Below are 24295 nucleotides of genomic sequence, written 5' to 3'. Positions count from 1 at the left end.
TAAAGTCCCTCTTATCATGTTTTGTAGTAATGAAAACGTTTAACGATATTAATTTGCCTGTGATAGAATTTGGGTAGGGTGAGTCCAGTTGAAGTGGAAAGGGTTTGCTTCTAACCCTAAATGTGGTTTATAGTATTCTTGTTTTCACTGTTTTCTAAGAAGCTTGTCAAGGTAAAAAAGTCCTTGTGTTGTAGATAGTTGCTTTATAAATATATTTCAGTTTTAAATATTAAAGGTTTTCATTATTGGTTAAGCATTTTTTAAATTAATTTCTATTTGCTTTTAAAAATCTATTGAAGTTTTCTTAGGAGTTTGGTATATGATCTGGCATATGATCAACATTTGTTAATGTTCCATGCTGCTTGATAAAATGAATGATCACCTTTCTTAGAATACATTCATATATATTGAATTATTCAGCCCTGATTATTACAGTTTTCAATATCTTTGTGTCCTTATTTGTCATTAGCCAACTTGAAAAGTTATAGGCTGACAGAGGTCAATTAGAGTACGTTATTTTGTGATTGTATTTCTGTCAAATTCTCCTTGCTTTCATAATGGTATTTTATTTTTTTAGTTTGATACCATGTGCAATAAAGTTCACAAAGGTTTGCCTTTTAATGGTCAATTGATCTTTGCTTCATCAACACTTTTTGCTTGAATTCTACTTCATCTGGCATAGATACTGTTGCTTTCCTTTCTTTTCCTTTGTATTTTTTGACATCTTCACTCATACCTTATTTTTGTTATTTTCTTTTAAAGACTTCTTTTACAGACATAGAGTTGAATTTTTAAATCATCATTTAGCATTGCACAAGAGTTTAAAAGTTTCATGATTATTATAACTTGCATATATTTTGTTTGATTTTTTTTTAAAATAAGGGATCCTTGATATATCTAGTGTTTCCAGTGTCTTTATGGACTACTCCTGACATTTGTTTATATACCTGAGTAGTTTTATATTACTACTGATTGTCTTTCATATTTTATTAGAAATTCTTAAATATACATCATCATGTCTTAAATATATTGTCAGATGTATGCATTGTGAGTATTTTCTCTGAATATCTAGCTTATCTTTTACCCTTTACAGTATTTTGTTTTATTTTGTTTTAGTAGAGGATTTTCGATTTGATGAGGTCCAATTTATTATTTTGCTCCATGCTTAATATCTCTTTTTCCTGTCAACATAATCTTTGCCTATTCCAAAACCATGAATGAAATCATTCTCCAATATTTTCTTCTAAAAGGTTTATAAGCTTAGTTTTCACATTTAGATCTATGATCCATCTCAAATAAATGTTGAGTGTGTGGTATTATTTAGGTTGGGTTCTTCTGAAAATATATCCTGGGCCAAGAATTCAGGAGCAAGGGATTTATTAAGGAAGCATTCCCAATGAGATAGCAGGGGGAGGAAGATTGAAAAGATTTCCAAGCTCTGGTGCCATTTCAAATGAAGTCGAAGGCTGATCCTGATCTTGAAGGAAGCACTAGAGCATAATTAAACCTCAAGTTCTTTTTTTGAGGCAAAAGAACTAGGTTTGTGTCCTCTACCACTAGTCACCCACTGTCTACAGGCTACCTGTTTGGATGTACGAAGTAAATCTTCTAGGTATTTTTAACTTACCTTAGGGTTTGGGAAAGGACAAGCATTTGAATGTTTCAGGTGCAAGTTATTAGCAGGAAAGTATGCAGAAGCCGCACAAAAGGCTCCCAGAGCTGCTAAAAAAGACCCAGTGGAAATCTGCATGGTACAAAAAGAGTTCTGTTATAAGATTAAAGTTCCCCACTTCCAATAGATAGCCAGTTTATTCAGAACCTGATTGTGATCAAGATGTTCTTTTCCTGATTGAGTTGCATCAGTGCCTTTGTAGACAATCAGATGGACAATTATGTGTGCATTTATTTCTAGACCGTATATTGTATTCCATTGGTCATTTACCTATTCACACTACCAATCACAGTGTTTTAGCTGCTGTAGCTTTATAGTATGTTTTGAAATCTGGTAATACATATCTTCCCATTTTTAAATTCTTCTTCAAGATTGTCATGGTATCTGTTTTGGTGATAAGGCTGCCAATGCAAAAATACCAGAAATGGGTTGGCCTTCATAATGGGAAATTTATTAGGGAAAGGCTTACAGTTCCAAAGCAGTGAAAATGTCAAATCAAGGCATCAACAGATGCTTTCTCACCAAAGGTCAGCTTCTGGGCTCCTGCCATGTGATGAGACAAAATGGCAGCTGTCTGTCTGTGTCTCTGCCTTCTCCTCCAGGCCACTTTCCCCCCAGGCTCACCTGTAGGCAATGAAGCAAATAGTAGGGCTCATCTCTTCAGTTTTGAGCTGCTCTGTGGACCTAGCCTCTCAGGGCTTCTTCGTCTTTCTGTGACTGCAAGAGAACCTCTTTCACTTGGCAGGTTCAAAATAGCAGCCTCCTGTCTCTGTTTATTTCTACTTCCAGCTCTCAGTTTATGTAAGACCCAGCAAGAGGGCAGAGACCCAAACTGGGTCTGACATACCAATCAAAGGTCCTAAAGCAATATAATCAAATGGTTACTGACATAGTCCAATCATAGGTCCTAAAGCAATATAATCAAAGAGTGATCTAATCAGAGGGTCCCTTATATGAATCTAATACAATTAATGGGTCCCACACCCACAGGAATTTCTGGGATTCACAAAATCTTCTAACTGTCACAGTATCCTATGTCCTTTGCATTTCCATATAAATTTTATAGTTGAACTGGCAATTTCTAACAACAGTTCTAATGTATTTTTTATTGTTATTATCTGGAATCAATTTGGAGAAGACTGGTATCTTAACACTAGTCTTCCAAATCCATGAACATAAGGTCTTTTGAAGTTTCATTCATGAATGTTCTGTTTGTGTTTAAAATGCATTGTTTGTACCAGCTGTTTTTTTAAAGTCGTTTACCAATCCAAGAATTTCCAGTATGCAAAAGAAGAAGAAAAAAAGTTTGTTTTTTGTTTTCAATACATGGTGGTTGTTTGCAGGTATCTTACCACTTCAATAGACTTTCCATGGGAATTATAGGAAGAGTAGGACTCTAGTTCACTAAATTGTATACTGGCAAGGAATGGCCTGACCAGTGGTTAAAAGACAGAAAACACAGCCGTTGGCAATCAGATGGACATGAAAATAGATTGGAGAATATAATCTTTCTTATAATGACATTTGGAATAATGGGATTCTGCCTGTATTATGAAACACTACATAATAAAGATATGATTATAGGGTTGTAGATTCCACATCAGCAAAACAAGACACAAAGTCTATGAAATGTATTGTATTTCAAACACATAATCTAATTACATTTTGTAAAACTTACCTGTCCAGAGTTGTAAAATGCAATATTCTGTGTACTGTGGAAAGGCCTGCTGAGGGTGTACAGTTTTGGCATTTAGTTTAATTAATTCTGTTTGGGGCTATGCTGTTGGTAAAATATGAACTACTAGAATTATACTATTTAAATCTTGAGATAGTCCACAATTTTCACATCTGTAAAGCAGTTGTCTTCATTTGCTCAGCACTATGACAAATACCACACAGTAGGTTGGCTTAAACAAGAAGTATTTATTGTCTCATAGTTTTAGACGCTGTATATCCAAGATCAAGGCATCAACAGGACCATGCTTTGTCCCTGAATACTGGGACATTCTGGTACTGGCTTCTGTAATCCTTGGCTTCCATCTCTGCCTCCCATCATATGGCAATGTCCTCAGTTTCCTCCTGACTTACTCTTTCAGTTTTTGATAACTTGTGGCTGCCGGCTCCTTTCTGTGGCTTTTTGCTACTTCTCATTTCCAGTTTTTTTCTCTTTATAAGGTCTCCACTAATGGGGATTAAGACCTACCCTGGTTCAACTGACCACACCTTAACTAACAGCTTTATAAGATCCTATTTATAAATAAGTTTTCACCCACAGAATGTGAATTAAGATTAAGAACATGTCTTTCATTGGGGCACATAAGTCAACCTACCACAATTATTAAAATAAATCTATTTCAGTGTTGTTCCTGAAAGAAATGAATAGTAGAAAATATGAAGCCCCCAGTCATTTAGCACAGGGCTCCCCTTTTCCTTCCTCCTACATTTCTCACCCCCTCTCTGTCATCCCTGTTCTCTCTCCCCTCACTCCCTCTCACTCTTCCTTTCTCTTTCCTCTTCATCCTACTCTCCATGCTGTGAGCATGTAAATATTTTTATAAAGAACCCACAAAATACTCAACATGATTTTGTCTTGATGTAAATAGAGTACAAATTAGACAAATCTATTGCTAGATAGTTCATTTTCCAGATATTAGCCAAATATGCTGAGAGCCTCTCAGAACCTTAAAATATATCACTCGGTCCATCTGACAAATCTAGAATTTGGGCTCAGGAATAAAAGTTGATGTTCTTTTTCAAGCACTAGCAAAATTTCAGCAAGGGATGTAGGTTCTTTATTATGCAAGACACAACAACAAACAGTTTCATCAGTGTAGAGATTCTGCCATGCTTTCCAGAGCTGTTTGCTAATTCATAGAATAAAGTGCTTACAGGATAGCTGGTGAGTGTTTACATCAGGATGTATAGTAAGTTAGGATATGAGCATTTATTAGACAGTTATAACTGTTCAAAACCCACTAGAGATGTATTTGCTTAAGTTTAAGGGTTGCACATTTCCCTATAAATGGCTTGCAAATTATGTAAATGTGCATCCCTGAGAATAAATTAAATACATTTCCTGCTATTGTTAATGTGTTAGAACAGTTGTGCCATAAATCATTTGAACAGCATTTATGGATTACTATACTCTATCTGGGCCAACCTTGTAAATATCTTTGTAACTTATAATTCAATGATTTGCAATCCTCTAAAGAAAATCTTAGAAATTTTTTTTATTTTCTTTCTTCATATGATATCAACAAACATCTAATTCAAAGAAATTCACTTTGCATGTTTTTATAAAGCTTTACTTTTTAATAGAAGCTAGAGGATTTAGTGTATAACAAGAGGGAATCAACCAAAAGCACACAGAGTGAACCTTATAGTACATATATGGGGCATCACTCATGTATCCTTCCCTGTCCCTACCAAGCCATCCTTCAGGAAGACTCAGGAATTCTCTCCTGGTATGGCCACAGGGGTGACCCTTCTTCAGTGCTTTTCTGCTGCCCTTGTGCCCTGTCTATCTCTTTCTCTCTTTTACACGTGCACACACACACACACACACATATCATGTAGGAACCAACTAGGCACATTTTCTGTGCTCCTAGCATCATTGATTTCATTAGGACATGTAGCAGCTGCAATATGAGCATTTCGTTATGGAAAGGAGTAAACCACTGGTTTCAGCATATCCTTGAAAACATTCTTGTAAGTAGATGGGAATGAGTAAAAAAACTTCTCTGTGCTAGGCATTTTATATGCATTCTCTCATTTAATTCTTACAGTATAGGATTAGTAGCACCTTTTTATTAGTGAAGAAAGTTAAGGATACATAAGGGAAATAGCTACTCAGGCGCTTACAACTTGAGGTTGCAGGGTCAGAATTTGAAATTGAGGGGAGCAGATGTAGTTCAAGTGGTTGAGTGCATGCTTCCCATGTACAAGGTCCTGAGTTTGATCCCTGGTACCTCATAAAAAAAAAAAAATTGAAATTGAGCCTACTTCTAAAGCCAGCATCTGTAACACTGTAACATTTCAGCTCCACCTAATTATTCATAACTGTGGCAAACTATCCTAATCTTAGGAAAATATGTCCTGTCTATTCAATAGAATGCTGAAATTTCAACTCCATTAACTATGTTTGAGTTTCCAAATTTAATGTCACCTAGCCCTTCCCGTATTTACCTACATTGCTTTCCTCCACCTCCTTTCTGGCCATTTTGTGCCTCCAGGCTAAGAGAACATACCATGTTCCTTGAGGGAAGCTCAAAAATTTCCTTCAAACATGTTTATTTGTGAGTCTGCTCCAAGAGGGTATAGAGGGTGCTTGCGGTAGAGAGTTTCTATCCATATCACACATCTGCATCGACAAGCTCCAAAAACCCTGCTTCAACAGACACCAGCTCCCTTTGGATTTGCCTACTCAAATTCCAGAATCTAGTTGTCATCTATTTTGTGCTCAACCAATTTTCAATTTGATTCTGGTGGTACCTGATTGAGTTATTCCAGCCTTGGGGTAATCGGTGATGAGCTGGGACACGATGACTCTTGGTCTTCATTCACTTAGCACTTTGCTGACCTGATGTCTCCTGGCACTGTCTAGCATGGACTCCTCTCCCCTGATGTCCCTACAGTTACAACATTGACAATACCACTTTATGTTTGTAGAATGCATTTTATTCTTCAAAGTTCTTACAAACTTATTTCATCATCTTCACTTTATTGTCAATTTTATATGATAAATTTATGGATGAGTAAACTGAGATTTGGAGAAATGACTTTTATTTCTATAGGAGGATGATTATTTAAACTAGAGGCAATGACTTTTTTTTTTTAGTCAGTGGACTTCTGCTAGTGCCCCTTTCATAAATGTTCTGAAGTAGGTTCACTGAATCTCTCACTTGCTTTGAAGGAGAATTTTGACATAAGGAACATCCAGATATTGAACAGTGTACTTGGAAGACTTTGTCAACTAATTAATAATTAATAATGGAAACTAAGGACACAGCCACTTTCATAATAAAAAATAGGCTTCTTGCTATTGAACTAGTATTGGCATAACATTATTCTTAGGACAGGTATATAATGACAGTATTTGATGTATATCCAAGAGCATGGGAAGAAGAGGATATATGGATTCTGGTCTCTCTTCTGCTTAATATGCTATGTGGCTTTGACAGGTTACTGATACTCTTTGAAGCTCAGTTTATTGTTCTATAAAAGTGAGTATAATCATCTCTTAGAAATAGAATGTGATTTTGCTCAGGAACAAAAATACGTAAAAGAATTAGTAATACTGAAGAATGTGTGCCACTTCCTAAGGAAGTTAAATATAGATCTGCCATCTGACCCAGCACTACCACTATTAGGTATATGCCGAGGGAACTGAGAGCATCAGCCCACCAGTGTTCACAATGGCACTACTTACAAATGCCAAAAGATGGAAACAACCTAGGTGTCCATCTACTGATGAATGGATAAACAAATTGTTGTCTATAGACACGATGGTATATTATTCAGCTATAAGAAAAAAAGAAGTTGTGAAACATATGATAAAATGGATGAACCTGGAAGACATTATGTTGAGTGAAACAAGTCAAAAACAAAAGGACAAATTTTATATAATTATGCTTTTATAAATTAAAAATATGCGTAAATTCATAGAGTTAATAACTAGAATATAGGTCCCCAGAAGATAAAATGAGGTTAGAAACTGGAAGCCAATGATTAATCTCTACAGAATTGGTAAAAATGTTGTTTGTGAGTGTTTAGAAATGAATACAAATGTTGAAAGCACAGTATAATATTTGTAATTAGCAGTGTTACTATATGGATATGATAGTTTTTGAAAGGAAAAATCTAAGGATGTGTCTATCACTACAAGGAAAGCTAAAAAATGAAACATGGGACTATACAGCATAGTGGATCCTTTTGTGAAAAATGAGTATGATTAGTAGTGCCTATATAAGAATGTTTTCCTCTGAAACAGAACAAATATACATTAATGTTACAAGATATTAATAATAAGATGATATTTGGGCAAAAATACAACCAAAAAAAACTGTGGACAGTTGTATATAAATATATTAATAATCTTCCATCAATGGTAAGATAAGGAAGTATGCTAAGTGAAAGGAACTAGAATAAAGTACTACATTTTGTTTGACTCCATCTATACAAATAAATTATAGAGACAGAAATAGACTAGGATTTATGTATGGCAAACAAAAGACAGAGAGATTGAGAGGTGACTACTAAGGAATACATTTTTTTCTTTTTGGAGTAATGAAAATGCACTAACATTTATTGCAGTGTTAAATACGCAACTCTGTAATTATACTAAATGTCATTGATTGTACATGTTAGATGGATTATATGGTTTATGAATATGTTTCGGTAGAATTGATTATAAAAACGAAAAAAATTATTAATATTGAAAACTAAAAATATCAGGGTCAGAGTCCAAATTCACTTTAATAGGTATTTCTCACTGCTCATAGCTGTATTAATCAAGAAGTATGGAAAGAGTGACTATTTCCACTTTTTAAAATAGTGAAAATAAAAAATTTAACTTTTTGAAACAACCCATTTCCTCTCATAGGTCTGTCATTATGGCCACTTATATTTCATTATTATGATGTGTATTCTTAAACTTTAGTATCAAACTACTATGCGTTAACAGTACTGAACCCAGGTTTCTGATCTATATTCCATTTTTCTTGTGATTTCTATTCCTTCTCAAAGGTGTGCTTCATGTCCAAGAAGAAAAGGCCAGGTTTTCACTTTGAATTTTAAACATGTATTTACAGGATGTGAAGGTTACCCTCCAAGTACTTCTTTTCATTGATTCAATCCCTAAAGTTGGTTATGTGGAAAAAGAATATGAAAACGCACTTATCCTGTGGAGTACCATAGCATTGTATTTCAGGGAAATCTCTCCATAAAATCGCATGTCTGATGAGCCATACTGGACAAACTGATCTCTTGCTGATTTTTTGGTATACACTTCAGCTTTTAAAAATTTGACTTTCTCCAAGTCTTAACTTCCTTTTTTTTTTTAAGTTTTAAATTTTTACCTTTATTATATTGTTGCAATATTAGGGAAAAATGAAAATAACATTAAGTCTGAGATCACAGATACAAGTCCCTATGGCTAGTTTTACCTTCAAATTAGCTTGTAAGTACACACATTATAGAGACATCATAGGATATCTCTCCACCCCTCAGACTTTTTTCCATCTCAGAAGGCCCCCAGATAAGTGCCTGCCTTATTTTTCAGATGGTAATTTATGCCTTTCCAAAGTATAAGAATATTCTCAATATAATCACAGTTATCAACTTTGGTATTTATAATATTGATACAGTATTTACGTCTACTCTCTTGTTCATATTCCCATGTTCTCAATTTTCCCAATAATTTCCTTTATAGCTTTGTCTTCCCTTGATTACAGGATCTAGAACATAATGCCTTTAAAGGTAACCTTTAAAGAACAGTCTCTTCACTGTTTCTTTATCTTTCAAGACTTTGGCATTTTGGAAGAACACAGGTGAGTATTTTATAAAATGTGCTCAATTTGGGTCATTCTTCTCTCTTATTTCCCAAGCTCCAACGGTAGTATAAACAGTTGATAGCATCAAATTCTCTGACTGGATATTATGTTGGGGGTACCAGAAAGCACCCAAAATATGGTTTCTGTCTTCATCATTACTATCCATTTTACCTCTCAAAAGACAAGCAGAAGCTGTAAGAGGCCATTCTACTATACACAGGTTTGCGTGCCTTTCTGGGCCCTTCACTCAAATCTAGGGTAAAGTATAGGAAGAGAAACACCGATAACTGTAGGGCCCAGGAACACTAACCTCTGTACCTTCTAACTAGCCAGTTACTTTAATTTACAGTGTTTTAATTTCTAATCAGGCTTGCTGTAATGTCATAGTATGTATTCCTTTGTTCTGGGTCTCTTCACCTGTATAAATGTATTAGTAATAAGAGCGCACTGCACTTGCAAAGCCCCAAACCCCCAGGACCTCAGAATGCTTCCCTTTCTTTATCTCATTAAACTCATTAAACATACCAAAATTCAAAGACTAAGTAACAAATGTTCTACCTCTTTGAACCACAGAAAAGACCTGGGTGTCCTTGCAAAGTCTTCAGTACGAGAGCAACACGTTGTTGCTCACTAACATACTCTCTGTTGAGCTATATTTCCCAGGTGTCTCTTCTGAGTACCACCTGTTCCAGGTGCTGGGAATACAGCAGTCAACAGGCCCAAGACCCTGCTCTTAGAAGGCCTCTCTCAAGGAGCATTTGAGCAGTGATGTGAAGAAAGGGAGGGTGCACGGCCTGCCACCGGGGGAAGAACATTGCAGAGGGAACAGCATGTTCAAAAGCCCTGAGATCGAGCATGCTTGGGGTTCTCCAGGAACATCAAGGCAGCCTCAGTGGTGAATGGAGCAGAGAGTGAAGTGGGAGAATAGCAGCCCATGGCCCTAAGGGGTAGTGCTGGACCGGGACTGTGCAGGCCATAGAAAAGGACTGGGTTTTTGCTCGGAGTAAGTTGGGAAACCTCTAAAGGAATGGACAGAGGAATAAAGTGATCTGACTTGCTGTGAACATGGTAATTCTGGTCCCTGGGCTCCACATACTCTTCTAGAGTGGGAATGGCAAAATGAGTTATAAGGCTGTTGTAATCATTTAAGGAAAAGGTGGTGGTGATTTTGACCCGGGAAAGGATGATGCAAATGGTGAGGAGTAGGTGGACCAAAGATTTCATTTTGAGGTTAGATCTGAAAGGATTTGCCCAGGGTTTGGTTGTAAGGTGTGAGAAAAATAAAAGTCAAAGGTGACTCCAGAGTTTTTGACATGAGGCCCTGGAAGACTGCAGTCGCCATTAACAGAGATGGGCAAGATGAAGGGAGGTTCCTAAGGGTGTGGTATGGGAAATCAAGAGATAGTTATTGGGCATGTGAAGGTCAATAGCAGCGCTCTAAGGGCCTTGGATCTCAAACTGGAGCCTGCATCAGAATCACCTGGAAGGCTTGTTAAAACACGGATCGCTGGGCCCCGTCCCCAGAAGTTTTGAGTCTGTTGGTCTGAGGTAGGGCCCAGGAATTGGCATTTCTAACAAGTTCCCAGGGGATGCTGACGCTGCTGGTCCACAGACCACACTTTTATAACAGAGCACGCATGCATCTCTATTTACTTATGGATATTTTATGCTTCAAACAGAAATAATAGTTTCATGAAACAATTCTCAGCATGAGTATATTGCAAGTATTTTTTATGCTGTGCTACATCAGTTTTAAAAGGGCCAGTTTTGACCCACCAAACCGAGAGCCAACATGGCATCGCTGTTAACAACGTGGAGTTCAGTGCGAGATTGAGGGGGCTGGAGTCTTGGCTCTGCCCCTTTTGAGCCCTGTGTTCTTTATGACTTACTTACCCTCTTTGTGCTAACCGTAAAATGTGATAATAATACACCTGCCTCATCAGATGATTTTGAGGAGGAAATGAGTTAAAGAAGTTAGAAGAGTAACTGGTATATAGTTAGCATTATAAATGTATTAACTGATATTGTTTTCACAACCCACTAATGTGCAGTGCCTTAGAATTTGAAAAAACATTTCTTTGGATAACTAAGATTAACCTCACTCACCTGCTTCCTTACCTTCTGATTAGTTAGGATTCTCCAGGGAAACAGAACTAACTGTGTGCCCAGTAGATATAATGTAAATATTATGAGATTTAATATAGGAATTGGCACTCATGACTGGGGGAGTAGTCAAGTTCAAATTTTGTAGGGCAGGCCGCAAGCTAGGAACTCTGATGAAGGTTTTTGATGATGTCCCCAGGAGAAGCTGGCTGGCTGAAGTAGAGATGAAAATACTTCCTTCTCACTGCTAAAATCATCCTTTCTTCTTTAAAACCGTCAACTAATTGTCTCTCATTGTTGAAAGCAATCTCCTCAGGTGATTGTGGATGTAATCAGCCATAGATGTAATCAACTTGCTGATGATTTAAATTCACTCAATCGCCTCACAGTAGTAGTCAGGCCAGTGTTTGCTTGACCGAACAACTGGACACATAACCTCGCCAAGGTAACATATGAACTTAATCATCACACCTTCCAACACACACAAATTAGTGAAAGAAACTTAACTTCCTCAGTGGCATATTCAATATGTGCTTTTGATTTGAAGGGAAGATGAAATACCTCTATTTCCTTTCTTTTGTGTTCTTTTAAAATGTAACTGTAAGTCTTTTGAGGCACAAGGTGTGATGTCTCAAAAATCCAGGCTATGGCAGAAAAATCCTTCCAGAGATGATGTTTTATTCATTGGTGTAGTGCCTTGCATTTAATATATTCTTAAAATCTGTTTGTTTATAGAGAGTAAAAACTTCCCTTTCAAGGAGACCAAGTGATTCATATAGATAATTAATAACTCTGTAACTTACAAAGAATCTCATATTCATGCCTTATAAATCTGTGAATCTATGTTTCCCAAAATGTGTTATTTTCAAACTGATAAAAGTTTGAGACTCTTGGAAAGTCACAATGTATAGTTATAGGTAATTTGCAAAAACAAAAAGAAACCCAAATTGTAATGCTTCAAATGCAATACAATTTTATTTCCCACGAAACAGTCCTAAGTGGTATTGTGGGTGGGGAAAGGACTCTGTGGTTTCTGTGCAGTCATTCTGGGACCCAGGCTGGGCGGGTCTGCCATCTTCAGTGCCAAATTCACAGTAATTATCACTATTAATTATTAATTATTGATCACTGGAAAGGGAAAAAAGCACAGAGGATGTTATTTGAGAGGTTTTAGGACCAGGAGTAGAACTGGCACAGATAACCCCCCACTTATCTTTCATTTGTCACAGCTCAGGTACGAGGTCACTCCTGACTGCAAAGCCTACTGAGATACATAGTTCAGTCTTGTGCCCAAGAAATGAGACTAAATTTTGATAGCTAATTGCAGAACGAAAACAAGTCTAAATTTTTCAGGGATGATAAAAGGGAGATTTTGAAAATTTTAAAGTATTATTATAACACAAATGCAGAAAATCTCATTAAAAATGTACAGTAAATCTTTGCCAACTACCAATGAATCATTTCACAGATTTCTCCTAAGTAAAACCACCTCACTTCCTTCAAAAGTTAATTCTATTCCAATTTATTATTTTTTCAATTTTTTACCAATACTTGACTCCCCCCAGCTCCCATCCCTCAAACTCTGAACTGCTATTTCTGTGAAGTTGCTATTTCTAGCCTTCTCTTATGTGATATCTTACAATTTTTGTCCTATGTGCCTTTCTTATTTCACTGAACATAATGTTTTTTTTTTTTAAAGAGATTTATTTATTTCTCGCTGCTCCTTCATTGTTTGCATTTACTGCGTCTGTTCATCGTTCCCTGTTTCTTTAGGAGGCACAGGGAACTGAACCCAGGACCTCTGATATGGGAGGGAAGCATCTAATCACTTGAGCCACCTCCATTCCTTGCCTTGTTGTGCTTCTCATTGTGTTTTACTTCTTGTGTCTCTTGTTGTGTCATCTTGTTGTGTCAGCTTGCATGCCCGCCTGTCATGTCAGCTTGCTGTCTTGCTCATCCTCTTTAGGAAGCACCAGGAATCTCCACTCCCTGCTTTGTTGTGTCTCTCATTATGTTTTTCTTCCTGTGTCTCTTGTTGCATCAGCTTGCCATGCTTGCCTATTGCACCAATTCACAATCTTCTTTAGGAGGTACTGGAAACCGAACCAGGGACCTCCCATATGGTAGGTGGGAGCCCAATTGCTTGAGCCACATCTGCTTCCCTGGGCATAATGTTTTAAAGTTTCTTCCAAGTTGCAGCATGTCTTGTAACTTCATTCTTTTTAATGTCAGAATGATATTCCATTGTGTGTATGTGCTGTGTTTTGCCTGCATTCATTTTTTCTGATGGACTCTTCTTGTTTCTACCATTTGGCTATGAATAATGCTTCTATAAATGTTGTACAACTATTTGTTTGATATCCTGTTTTCACTCTTTGCAAATACATCTAGAAGTGGAATTGCCTGATCCTATGATAATTCTATATTAAACATATCAAGGAGCCACTATATTGCTTTCCAAGGTGACTGCACCATTTTATATTCCCACCAACAATTCATGAGCATTCCAATTTCTCCATATCTCCTTCAAGACTTGTTTTTGTCTCTTTTTACAATGATAATCATCCCTGTAAACATGAGTGGTATTTTACTGTGGTTGATTTGCATTTCCCTAATGGATAATGTTGTCAGGCATCTTTTCATGTGTTTTTTGGTCATTTGTGTATTTTCTTTGGGAAATGTCAATTCAAGTCCTTTGCCCACTTTTAAATTGAGTTGTTTGTCTCTTTATTGTTGCATTTTAAAAGTTCTTTATATATTCTTGTTATTAAACATTTCTCTGATACATGGTTTGAAACTATTTTCTTCTATCCTGTAGGTTGTCGTTTCACTTTCTTCACAATTTCCTTCAATGCACAAAAGTTTTTACTTTTGCTGAAGTCAAATTCATCTATGCTTCTTTTGTTACTCATGCTTTTGGTGTCTTACCTAAGAATCTTTTGTTGAATCCCAGGTCATGAAAATTTGCCACTTTGTCATCTTCTAAGAATTTTAGCTCTTGTATTTAGGCCCTTGATCCATTTTTAGTTCATTTTTGTGTGTGGTGTGCAGTAGAGGTCTAACTTCATTCTTCTACATGTGGATATGGAGTTTTCCCAGCATCATTTGTTGAAGAGACTCTTCTTTCCTCCACCTTGTCAAAATTCAGTAGACCACTGATATATAGGTCTATTTCTGAACTTCCAATTCTGTTCAATTGATCTATTTGTCCATGTTTATGCAGCTACAACGCAGTTTTGATTACTGTTGCTTTGTAGTACAATTTGAAACTGGCAAGAGTGAGTCTTCCAACTCTGTTCTTCTTTTTCAAGATTATTTTAGCTATTTGAGGCCCCTTGCAATTCCATATGAATTTGAGGATTGTTGCTTTTTTCCATTTCTGCCAGAATTTTGATAAAGATTGCATTGAATTTCTATATTGCTCTTGTACCCGTCCACTTCTGAACTCATATTAGCTTTAATAGTTTTCTTGTGGATGTCTTTGGGTTCTACCTATAAGACCATGTCTGCAAATAGAGATAATTTTACTTTTTCCTTTCAAATTTAGAATCCCTTTATTTCTTTTACTTGCCTAATTGCTCTGGCAAGAAACTTCTAGTACTATATTGAGTAACAGTGGTGAAAATGGACATTCTTTTCCCAATTCCTGATCTTATTGGTTAAACTTTGTCTTTCTCCATTGAGTATGATGTTAGCTGTGGGTTTTTCAACTATGGCCTTTATTGGGTGAGACAGTTCCATGCCATTCCTAATTTTCTGAGTGTTTTTATCAAGAAAGGGTGCTGGATTTTGTCAAATGCCTTTCTCCATCTATTGAGATAATCATGTGGGTTTTTTTTTTTCCTTTGTTCTATTTATGTGGTATATTATATTGATTTTTGTCTGTTGAACTACCTTTGCAATCCTGGGATAAATCACATTTGGTCATGATTTATAACCTTTTAAATATGCTTTTGGATTTGGTTTGCTAGTATATATTAATGACTATTAAACTAAATTCAAGAAAATTTTCCAGAATTTTTTTAAAGATGTGAAACCGAGACCTCAAAGCTGAAAGGTGGAGGATTTTGCAAACTCCAAAGACAGGTTACTATCAGAGGTCCATGGTAAGGTCGTCTTCTTATACAGGTCTTTAAGTTGATTTTAACTGAGCTTGTCTTCCTGTTTCTTTTTCATTTTCTTCCTAGTAAATTATTGGTGAGAAAACATGACTTCCTTACTATACAATTTCCCAGTTTTTATTTGTGAATTGCATCCCTGTGATCTAACCTGTTTCTCTGTCCCTCTGTATTAACTGTAAATTAGGAGTTAGAACAGAGGCTTAATCAGATTCAGTTTGATCACTTTGGTAAACCTCCTTCATAGGTGTGTTCTTCATCCTGAGTTATGTACTAGTTGATTGTCTTTTTTTGTGTGTTTAGCTGTCATTAACATCAATACCTGGACCTTATTTCCTTTAAGTAAGTACAAATAACAGCACTCCAATTCTACAGTTTCTTCCTAATTTACTTACGGAACTACTTCTCTAAAAAGAAACTTTGCCTCAACTGCTATTTAATTACCCAATGATCCATTTTGTATAGAAAAGGCAAGAAAAATGATTTCCCTTTATTTACTAGTCTTCAAAATAAGAAGTTGTTTTCTTAGCATATTTCACCACATATGACTAATTATTTTAATGTATCATTATAAACTCATAGATTTAAACAAATTTTGTGTGTCTTGATGCTTTTCAGTTATCTGTATTGATGTTCAGATTGTCCCAGTGGTAGCTTTTTCAAATCTGCTCTATAAATATTCTATAAACATTTTAGTAAGATTTATTTTTTTTCAGATTTAAAAAAAAATTTTTTTTTTTCTCATTGCAATTGATGAACACATTTTGGAGCATTGCCGCTAAGCATGGATTAAAGTTTACCTTGTAGTTTACTCTCTCCCACCCAATTCTGTAGGTTATGGCAAGATAAATGATGCCCTCTATCTGTCATTGCAATGTAATTCAGGACAATTCCCAAGTCCAGAAAATGCCCCCACATTATACCTGTTTTTCCCTCTCCCTCTACTTAGAACCTCCAGTAGCTACTGCCTCCACATCAATGAAATAATTTCTTCCATTGCTTGAGTCACAGTACTTCTATAGTAGAATACAAGTAAGTCTACTTTAGTCCTTTTTAATATGTAGTTTCACATCTTTAAAAAAATTCTAGAAAATGTTCTTGAATTATTTTTTAAATAAATTGAGATCCTTGCTTTGGTAGTTTTTCACAGAAATCTATATGACATGTGACATCTATTTTGTCTTCCTTCTCTAATTGTCATTTTTTTCTCAAATCCTTTTGTTTTTAATGTTACATTAAAAAAATATGAGGTCCCCATATACCCCCACCCCCTCACCCCACTCCTCCCACATTAACAACCTCTTTTATCATCGTGGCACATTCATTGCATTTGGTAAATACATTTTGGAGCTCTGCTGCACCACATGGATAGTGGTTTACATTGTAGTTTACACTCTCCCCCAGTCAACCCAGTGGGCCATGGCAGGACATACAATGTTCAGCATCTGTCCCTGCAGTACCACCCAGGACAATTCCAAGTCCTGAAAATGCCCCCACATCATATCTCTTCTTCCCTCTCATATCCTTTTGATAATTTTATTTCCAATATTTTATTCTTTCCATTTTCTTTTTCTGTTAAATCATTGTTTGTTACCATTTTTTTCATTCTTGTACTTCTAGTTTCATCTTCATTCTGAACTGATTTTCCTTTTATTTCTAATTGTTTCCTGAGTTCTATCATCTCTTTCTGAGTTTTCTAATTCTGATTTATGTTGTATTTCCATTTGTTGTATCATTTCTTACATGACTGTTCACTCATTTTGAGTTTCATCTGCTTTTCATACTGTCTTTCTGCTACCCTTTTTATCTTTGGAGATACTAATCTGCTCTTTATTCCTTTTCTTTATAATACCTCTTGTAGATTGGTTTTGAGCCATTTGTGTTGCTCAATTTTATGTAAAATCAGGTTTCATGACAGTTTGGAAGGAGGTGTAGTTGGGAATTGTTTTTTTAATCTAATTTCATATATCATGGTTTCAATGTTCTGTCAACTTTTTTTTATTTTTGGTTATTCAAACATATAGCCACATTTTTACAATAACTGGTCCTTCCTTTCCCTTCATTGCTATTCTCCCTGTTTTGCTCAGGTTGGAAACTCTTCTTACCAGTTTCTCTTTGACATGGGAATTTTTCCTGGAAGGGAGTTTTGGCCCATTTGGGCTCAGACGGCATCAGCCACCAGACCTTACCACGGACCTCTGATAGTCACCCCCTTCAATCCTCCACCTTTCAGCTTTCAGGTCCAGGTTATTTAGCATTCGTGGGTCTGTTTGGTGGTCCATTTTACTCTCTGCTGCCTCTTGTCAGTTGCTGATATACCACAGGACCTGCAGCTTCAGGCTTTGGTCCCCACCTGCTCATATTTGGGGTTTGTGGAGACAGTTTGCTCGCTAATTTTACTTGTGGATGTTGCCTATGTGCCTCTGGTTGAATTGATTGTCCTGAGATATAGAGAGATTAAAAACTTTTTTTCACTTCTCCCATCATCTCCTCAGGAGCTCTGAGAAAAGGATTTATTAAAAAAAAATAAATAAATAAATAAAGGACACCTGAATAACAATTCTACAGGTCCCAGTTTTTCTCCCCTAGATATTTCTCACCCCTTGACAGCTTTTAGGGTTTAATTTCACTGAAAATTTCCTTACAGATCATTATGCTGATTTTTTAAGAGAATCTTTTTACCTCATTTTTCTAAATAAGAAAACCAGATTCATTAGTTTTTATCCACTTTTGCCTCAAGAAAGAGAGAGAGTAAAATGACAGAGCAACTGACAGTAGGACTAGTTATCTAAACAAGGAGGAGACCATCTCAGCATTAAGATATATCCTGTAGCAAAATGGGTGCCTACATCTGATGGGAGCTGACAATGTCAGGCCTTGCAGTCATACTCATCCTAAACAACAGACTTTCAGAGTGACTGAAAGAATGTCGGCTTTATATTAAATTGTGACTGTTAATTCTTGCTAAGAAAAATTTCAAATTATACCTTCTTGCTTGGACTTATTTAAGACTTGTATAAATTATTTGTTATCTTTACTGTAGGTAAATTAATGCTCATGTATTTGTATGTTTTATTAATTTAATGATGAATTTTATTGTTCTGGGAAATGCCATCTAAATTTATAGAGAAAGTATGAAAAATAGAGAAAAGATCTGTTTTGGATTGATTTGTGTCCCCCCAAAAGATACGTTCACATCCTAAGTTCTGTCTCATAAATGTGATCCTTTTGGAAATAGGGTGTTTGAAAATGTTATGAATTAAAATGAGACCACACTGGATTAGGGTGGATCCTAATCCAATATGATTGTGTCCTTGAAAAGAAGTTTTGCTGCAGTAAGTAGGAAACCAACAGAGACAGCCATGTGACGAAGCAAGACCATTATACCACAAGCCAAGGAATGTCATGGGTTGCTGGTCAAAGCCAGAAGCCTGCAAATTTCATAGGAAGCCTGGCCCTGCCAGCACTTTGATTTGAACTTCTATCCCCCAGAGCTAGGGACAATAAATTTCTGTGATTTAAGCCAACTGGTCTGTGGTAGTTTATGACAGCAGCCCTGGGAAACTAGGATAAGATAGTTGACTGTGTGTTTTCTAATGGCAACTTACCAAAATCCAGTCTTATTGCCCAGGAAGAATGAACTAGGCTGCACAACACACTTTAATTGTTTACATAGTGTACCAGACACAGCATAGGACTCTAAATGTCCAAGAAAATTAAAAATGGATTTTTTCCTTCACATAGCCCATGGGGAGTAATGCACACAGATCAATACATGCACACCTGCAGTGGGCATGTTCACCAGACGAAAGCGATTCCATTTATTATGGGCCCAAGAAAGTCAAGAAAGGCTTAGAGCAGGGACATCTGATTTCATACTGAGGGATAAATAAAAAATTTGCAGATCAGGCAAGAGGGTGAAAGCCTTGCTGCTAGAGACAGCAATGTGTGAAGACACAAGGTCATAAGGAAGGATTGAATTTTAATGTATGTGCTGAGTTTCAAATGTAATAAATTAGAAATCTAGTCTCATAACAGGGTTTATGTATTAGAGGCTAACAGGTCCTTATTGACCATCTGCTTCTGTGGCAAATAAACTCTAGCTGTATAACCTTGACCTTCATGCTGAAACTGATTCAAGGTGACTTTGGATTATTTGTCCATGTATCATTTTCCCACTTCTTTATTTAGAAATTTACAAAATGTCTTTGCAAAAACACCCTAGCAGAGAGGAAATCCAGGTTTTATGTTTGCAAAGGCTTGATCTACTGAAGAAATTACCCAGATGCCTCCTTAGCCCGCTCTCTTTTTTTTTTTTTCCTTAGTCTCACCCTCACCTCCCTTGTGGCCAATTCATTGTTTTATGAACTTACTATAAATAGCTAACAGAAAGAAATAAGGGGAAATACTTATTCATTTATCACTTGTTAGTAGTGCTTGCATAATTTTTACAATGTGGAGCCTGAAAATATTGCCTAAGATCAAATCACCTTGTTTTTTCAGATTTCAATCACTCATGCTACCCTCTTTGCCTGTTTCTGTGGATAAAAATTTGTGAGAGAGCTAGTTCCAGTGCTGGTTTTCAATTATATTAACTTCTAGTCATTATCAAAGTCAGCATGGTATCAGAGATGGGTTAGGCTTAAGATGATATTTCAAAACGATATTCAAGCAAACTTAGAGACATAGACTGAAAGGGAGAGAAATCTTACATCTCTTCAAAGTCACACTCCTCTCCCCCACTTTTCTACTGAGGTTTAAGATGAGGAAATAAGTACAGATTAAATATTGACTTGTTCAAGGTTACATAGTAATTGGATGTGTGTGTGTGTACGGTGTTTTTTCTCTGCTTTATTTGGTGGCCTAGACTAGCAAATACATTAGTCCTTACAGGTATACTCTTGGTTCAGATTTATATTGATTTGTGATAAGGTAGAAATGCAACAGAACATGAATCAGAAGTATCTGCAGAGATATCTTCATTTTCTTTTATTGGCAAATCGTTTAAGGTATTATTCTTCCTCATGAGAACAATCAAATTAATTGGGTGAAATTGTAATAAATTATTGGTAAGCATTTAGCATGGTATTCATTTGCAGATAATTAAAAATAATCATCTGGTTTCAGTGGCCTTTCTTGATCATCTAAAGACATTTCAATACAATTAAAATGTAAAATTACTTTACAAGTATTGACAGATTATCCAAGTATAAAGTCACATGAATAGTAAATGTGTTTCAACCAGCTTTAAATTTTTAAAATTAGAGGAATAATTTGCCGCAGTTTTTCCTGCATATTTCAGTGCATTCCAACCTTATCATTTTGATCATCAATAGCCACGATTCTTTGTACAAATTTGTTCTTACTGAAATTTCTGAAATGGACTAAAATAAATAAGTAAAACATCTCCAATATAGAAATAGTTATTTGGGATCCTAACTCAGAGACTTACCTTTTGCTCTATGGTTTAGGCACCTTTGAGCGTCTTTAAAGTGTTGGATCTAGAATTGTGTTCTTGTGACCATATTTAATGATATTTAGTAAACAATTGCTGTGTATAGTATACACTAAGATTTGCAGAAAGTAACATAGGAAGTAGAAGCCATTGTCCATCCTGCCGTCAAAATTTTATAAAGAAGGGGGAAAGTCAGGAAAGTAAAGAAACATGATATGCCAACATAAAGACAGGTGTGGCGTATATGCATACATGTATGTATTTATGTCTAGAAGCAAATGCCTCAAAAGAGATTCCTGAGCATGGGTGCAAGATTGCTCAGGAAGGAAGAGAGGATTTTGTCATTATTAAAAAGAAAACTGTGGAAGAAGCAAACTTCCATTAGCATTATGAAGATGGGAAGGTCAAGGTTTAAATGACAGTTAAAGGGAGAAGGTTCTAGAAGGAGTGGGTAGGTGGTTCACTGCAAAAGTGGAGCAGTTGGATGAGATGAGGCAGATAAGTTTACCAGGCTCAAGGAAGGTATAGGAACTGAGGCTATAAAGGACATGTGGAACCAAGGGTAAATTGTTATTTAATGGATCTCTGAAGTTCACATTTATACATTATTTTGCCGAAAGGCCAGCAACTTACAGTGCCTTGTCCCCTGAAGGTCAGAGGGCCTCCCAAATAAGAGGAGAGTTTGGGTATATCAACAATCTTGATTTCATAATTCCTTCCTACACTTGTTTGTTCTGGAATTTAAAGTTTTCTTCTTAAAATATTCCTTGTGATTATGGGACAGACTATCTGGAGGCACAGGGACAGTGTCTTTTTTTTTTTCTTGTAATAAACTTTATTTTTAGAGAAATTTTAGATTTACAGAAATATTACTCCAAAAGTCTAGGGAATTCCATATAACGCCCCACACCCACACCCACACACAATATCCCCTTTTAACATCTTGCATGAATGTGGTGCAATTGATGAACCAATATTAACTACTGTGTTTTTTTGAAATAACACATATTGTCTATTTTCTCATGACTTAAAAAAAAATTCCATCTTCATTAGGTCATCTTGATTAGTTTTATCTTTATCTTCCTTGAGGTTAAAATCATTTTTGTTTGGTTTGAATTTTAGGGTACATCAATATCATGCCAAATATTATAGAATACTTGAAATGTCACAATAATTTATACTTTCCTTTTTTTGTTCAATTGTAAAATTAGTATAATATTAATTATATTATTATTGTTTCTTTATTTTTTCCCATATAACCTACTCCCCACCCACGCCACATCATTTTTGTCAATTATATTTTTTTGAAGGTATATACATCACATGAAAAATGTTATTAAAAATATAAGAGGTTCCCATATACCCCCAACCCCCCACCCCACTCCTCCCACATCAACAACCTCTTTCATCATTGTGGCATACTCACAGCACTCGGTGAACACATTTTGGGGCACTGCTGCACTACATAGATAATAGTTTACCCTGTAGTTCACACTCCCACCCAGTACATTCAGTGGGTTATGGCAGGATATATAAAGTCCAGCATCTGACCCTGCCATATCATTTAGGACAACTCAAAATCCCAAAAATGCCTCCATATCCTATCTCTTCTACCCTCTCCCAGCCCTCAGCAACTACTGTGGCCACTTTTTCCACCTCAATGTTAAAATTTCTTCTATTACTTATCACAATAGTTTTACTGTAGAATGTCAGTAAGTCCACTCTAGTCCATATTTTATTCCTCCATTCTGTGGACCCTGGGATGGTGATGTCCTCTCCACCTCTATATCAAGAGGGGGCTTAGGGTCCACATGAATGATGGCTGCAATTCCTCTACTTGCAGTTGTAGGCACTCTTGATTCCCTGGTGTGGTGGTTGACCTTCTTCACTTCCCTGTTAGCTGAACTGGGTAAGACCAACAAACCAGAGAGTAGGAGTGACCACTCTGCTGAGGCTCAGGGCCCAGCTGGCACATGGGCAGTCCAGAGATTCAAGTCTCCTGAGTATGCACCATCCCTATTGCCAACCACAGGTCCAGTGAAAGTGACAGAAGAGGCATGTGTAGAAAATTCCCATCTCTGAGTCCAGCTCCATCACACCAGGAGCACAAATTCCAAAGTAGGGCCTTCTGCCATGGCACAGAACTCCAAATCCATCTGCCAAGACCATATACCCTGTGGATCTCCATAGCCTTCAGGAAAACCAGTACCTAGGGTTGTAACTACTTTGGCTTTTTCTGGGGTCCTGCTGAGGTGTGCGTAAGCACAACCCCTCTAATGACCCCCCCAACTCTTTTTGGAAGACCCTTACCCATATTAACTCATTTTTCTTTGCCATTTCCCTCTTTTATACAAGGTCAAAAAGCAGTTTTTAACACTTGATCCAATATGTAGGCTGAGATATTCTACTGGTCTGAGTTGACCCTTTTATTCAAGGTCTTTCTAGTTGCTTCAGCGGGTAGTGGTTGGTAGTAATGCCTCGGCGCCAGGGAGGCTCATCACCAGGAGTCCTGTACCATGCTGGGGGAAGGTAATGCATTTACATGTTGAGTTTGGCTTATAGAGTGGCCACATTTGAGCAAACATGGAGGCTCTCAGGAGGTAACTCTTAGATACCCTACAGCTCTAGGCCTAGTTCATATTTCAGGCACACAGGCTAGTAAGTACAGTCATCAGTATCAAGGGCTCATTACTGAATCATCATTCCTTGTTGATCTTTGCCATTGCACTTGGGGGATATGTTGTTCTATTGGGGAATGTGACAGAGCGCCCCTGGTTGGGAACTCAGCACTCCCTCAGTTGACATTTGTAACTCTAACTACTATCTTTTTTCATTCATTTAAACATTCAAAATGTAATACTTTCTTACTGTATGAGAGCCTATTTAAGAATACATAGTGAGGTTTGATTGGTGGAAATAGTCTCCATATGCCTAATTATACATGGGAGGCAGGAACAGAGGCATCACTCTAACACAACAAAAGAATAATTTGTCAGGTGGGAAAAATATTGGGTTTACAGTTATTCATGGAATGGTTTTATTTTCTAAAGATTGCATTTAACACTCAATGTTCTGTTACTTGTAGTTGTTTTGTAAGTGCCTCCATGTATGCAGATAATCATGTATAATTTATCAGTTAAGCATGGGTCTTTATTAATGCTGCCTGCCCTTGGTTTTCATAGTCATGCAGCCCCCACGCAATGCAAAGAAGAACCCGCCATCTGCTGAGACCCTCGCTGAGCACAAGGAGCTGTGCCGAAGACTCACAAGTCCGGCCCTGCCTTCTTAATGAAAATTGCTTCCAGTTCCAGTACAATCTAACAGGTGCAGTTGAGATCTGTGGTCATTTTCCCTAAGGATTGACAAATGGAGAAAATTTGTGTGTGTTTCCATTCTC

The 24295-nt window shown here is 36.7% G+C and overlaps 1 protein-coding gene across 2 annotated transcripts in view; it reads left to right on the top strand.

Annotated features, from left to right (window-relative positions):
* The window catches only part of THSD7B (thrombospondin type 1 domain containing 7B), an 882043-nt gene that overhangs the window by 810252 nt on the left and 47496 nt on the right, over positions 1 to 24295 (top strand). For both annotated transcript variants that reach the window (XM_058301029.1, XM_071216471.1), the window contains one exon: positions 24081 to 24222. In XM_058301029.1, the coding sequence (XP_058157012.1) occupies positions 24081 to 24222 (142 nt within the window). The remainder of the gene's footprint in view (positions 1 to 24080; positions 24223 to 24295) is intronic.

The sequence above is a fragment of the Dasypus novemcinctus genome, chromosome 7 (assembly GCF_030445035.2).
Source record: "Dasypus novemcinctus isolate mDasNov1 chromosome 7, mDasNov1.1.hap2, whole genome shotgun sequence".
Lineage (NCBI taxonomy): Eukaryota > Metazoa > Chordata > Mammalia > Cingulata > Dasypodidae > Dasypus > Dasypus novemcinctus.
This window is presented reverse-complemented; position numbering and strand designations above follow the sequence as displayed.